The sequence below is a fragment of the Pantherophis guttatus genome, chromosome 14 (genome assembly GCF_059756535.1).
Source record: "Pantherophis guttatus breed Tessera chromosome 14, ASM5975653v1, whole genome shotgun sequence".
In the NCBI taxonomy this organism is placed as follows: domain Eukaryota; kingdom Metazoa; phylum Chordata; class Lepidosauria; order Squamata; family Colubridae; genus Pantherophis; species Pantherophis guttatus.
This window is the reverse complement of record NC_142076.1, coordinates 16,814,596-16,817,611: the sequence shown is the minus strand read 5'-3', so window position 1 is coordinate 16,817,611 and position 3,016 is coordinate 16,814,596. Positions and strand designations below refer to the sequence as shown.

The following is a 3,016-nucleotide window of genomic DNA, read 5'->3' as shown; positions in this document are numbered from 1 at the left end:
CTGTCAAACCAAAACCGAGGAGATCTGTCAGGGTCTTTGAACCCTAAACGACAGGTCGGATGGTTGCTGGGTGGGCGTGGCCATGGTGGGCGTGGCCTAGTTGGCCTCCTGCACGTTTTTGCCCTCCCCGGCCTCAGGAGGCTTTCCTCAAGCCACCGGGAAGTCGAAAACATCCTCCTCAGGCTCCGGAGGCCCTCTGGAGGCCGGAAACAGGCCCAATCTTCCGGTAGGCCCGTTTTCCGCCCTCTGCACACGCCCTGCACTTACCTGCATCCAAAACGGGCCCTGGGGAGGGGAGGGATGGGCGGGGCCAGCCAGGAGTTGGATTTGGGGGTTCTCCAAACTGCACGGAATCTTAACTAGACATTCTCCTGCGAACCCGCAGCAGCCCACCCCTGGTTTTGACCTAAAACCACTGTTTTCCAAATAGGAAGGTCTAGAGCAGGGGCGTCAAACTTAAAGGTCCGGGGGCCGGATCTGCCCCATAGGCTGCTGATCTGGCCAGCGGGGCCGCCTTGGAAACAGTGAAGGACTGACCCCCACGGTGCCTCTGCCAGCGAAAATGGAGCGGCCCTCCCAAGAAAATGTGTGGCCCTCCCGAGCGCCGTTTTCGGCTGCGACGGCCTCCTGCAGCGCTCCTGCCAGCGAAAACGAAGCTCGAACTACTCAAAATTTCCGCTACGGGTTCGCCAGAACTGGTCAGAACCTGCTGAAACCCACCTCTGGCCCTTGTGCTACAGCTTTGATCCAAATCAACCCAACTTGGGACCACGGATGGTTGGCCGTATGGAGAAACCGTCAGGTTGCGGTCACCACCTTGGTTACCTTCAGAACCCCTCCTCCCCCCCCGCAACCCACCCACCCACCCGTATTCCACGTCAAACAAACCACAGTGGCTTACTTGGCCTCTTCTTCCTCCTCTTGTTTTTGCCTCAGGATTAAGAGTTCCACTTCTCGAGCTCTGTTATCGACGATGGTTTTGTTCACCAGCTGCAAGTTCCTGTAGTTGGCGAAAAAGTTTTTGACAAAGAAAACGTACATCTGACTCATCCAGAGGTTGAGCTTGTCTTTTTCCTCGTTTTTCTCTTTTTCGAGCTTTTCTGGAAAAGGGGAAGCAAACAAACAAACAAACCGAATGGTAGCAGGAAGGAAGTACCTTTATATAAAACCACGCGGAATGGGTAGAAGTCAAGCTTTTGCCAACAATTCGCCAGGAAAGAAGTCCAAGTAGCCTAGATTTTCTTCTTCTTCTTCTTCTGTTCAATCGTATCTTGTTTGTCGGAGATTGTCTGGATAAAACTCTGCGGTTTTCTTGGCAAGGTTTTTTTCAGAAGCGGTTTGCCATTGCATCTTTCCTAGGGCTGGGAGAAATGGGCTGGCCCAAGGTCACTCGGCTGCCTTTGTGGCTAAGGTAGAACTAGAACTCACAGTTTCCTGGTGTTTGGCCCAAAATCACCCAGCTGGCTTTCCTGCCTAAGGCAGAACTAGAATTCACAACTTCCTAGTGATTGGCCCAAAGTCACCCATCCAGCCTGGATTACTAAGGTAGGACTAGAACTCACAGTCTCCTGGTGTTTGGCCCAAGGTCACCCAGCTGGCTTTCATGCCTAAGGTGGGGCTGGAACTCACAGTCTCCTAGTGACTGGCCCAAAGTCACCCATCCAGCCTGGATGACTAAGGTAGGACTAGAACTCACAGTCTCCTGGTGTTTGTCCCAAAGTCACCCAGCTGGCTTTCATGCCTAAGGCAGAACTAGAATTCACAACTTCCTGGTGATTGGCCCAAGGTCACCCAACTGGCTTTCATGCCTAAGGTGGGGCTAGAATTCACGGTTGCCCAGTTTCTAACCTGATGCCTTCATCACTACACCAAACTGGCTCCCTAGGAGAGGATACAGCTAATCTGGCATGCTGTTGACAACCAGGGAAAGCTGGACGATGTCATTTTCCACATTCTTCCTCTATATTTTTTTCCGATAAGAGCTCCCTCTGCCTTGCATGGATAAGATAACACCCTTTGTGGGGGCTAAACTTTAACTTGGAGTCGGTTTGAAAGCAACTTTGACCAAAGCAATGGAACTACAAAATCCTCCTCCTCACCCCACCCCAATCAGATTACGGATACCAATTGCAGTACCAAATTTAAATGCCTCCACATCAATCAAGTGATTTGTTTCTGGAACTCTGCACTTTGATATGGCCCAAGGGCTAATCAAGAAATAAATTAATTCATCAATCAAGTGATTTTGAAAAGAATTCCCCCCCACCCCCCAAAAAAAAACTGATCAGGAAAAATTGAACTGAAATGAATCTATGCCTCGAACACTTCTACCTCTGGATGGATGCTCTGACCTACGCATCCTTTGCCTGATGCACCCTGCAAAGCTCAGGAAGAGAAGCTTGTAATATCCTCCTCGGATATTCCTTTACTGCCCTCCTGTGAGAACATCGATGCTTGCAGAAATACACATTTATCCAATGTATATTTCCGACTGTCTAATAAGATAGCCTGGAAAATCCATTTCAAAGGGGGAATTTTGGAACTAAAGTAAAAAAAAAAAAAATGTGTTGCTTTGGACAAAACTCATCCAAATCCAGAAATTGTATATCTATATCTATTATTCCCCCCCTTTCTCTTTCTCTTTCTCTCTCTTATCTACCTACCTACCTACCTATCTCTATCATCTATCAATCTGTCTGTCTGTCTGTCTGTCTGTCTATCTATCTATCTATCTATCTATCTATCTATCTATCTATCTATCTATCTATCTATCTATCTATCTATCTATCGTATCTATCTACCTACCTACCTACCTACCTACCTACCTACCTACCTACCTACCTATCTATCTATCTATCTATCTATCTATCTATCTATCTATCTACCTACCTACCTACCTACCTACCTACCTACCTACCTACCTATCTATCTATCTATCTATCTATCATCTATCTATCTATCTATCTATCTATCTGTCATCTCTCTCCCTACCTAATCTCTCTTTCTCTCTGTAATC

At 47.8% G+C, this 3,016-nt stretch overlaps 1 protein-coding gene across 1 annotated transcript in view; it reads right to left on the bottom strand.

Moving 5' to 3' along the window:
• The window catches only part of RSPH10B (radial spoke head 10 homolog B), a 33,457-nt gene that overhangs the window by 1,503 nt on the left and 28,938 nt on the right, over window positions 1-3,016 (bottom strand). The window contains exon 20 of the mRNA XM_087878601.1: window positions 902-1,100. Coding sequence (XP_087734727.1) covers window positions 902-1,100 — 199 coding nt within the window. The remainder of the gene's footprint in view (window positions 1-901; window positions 1,101-3,016) is intronic.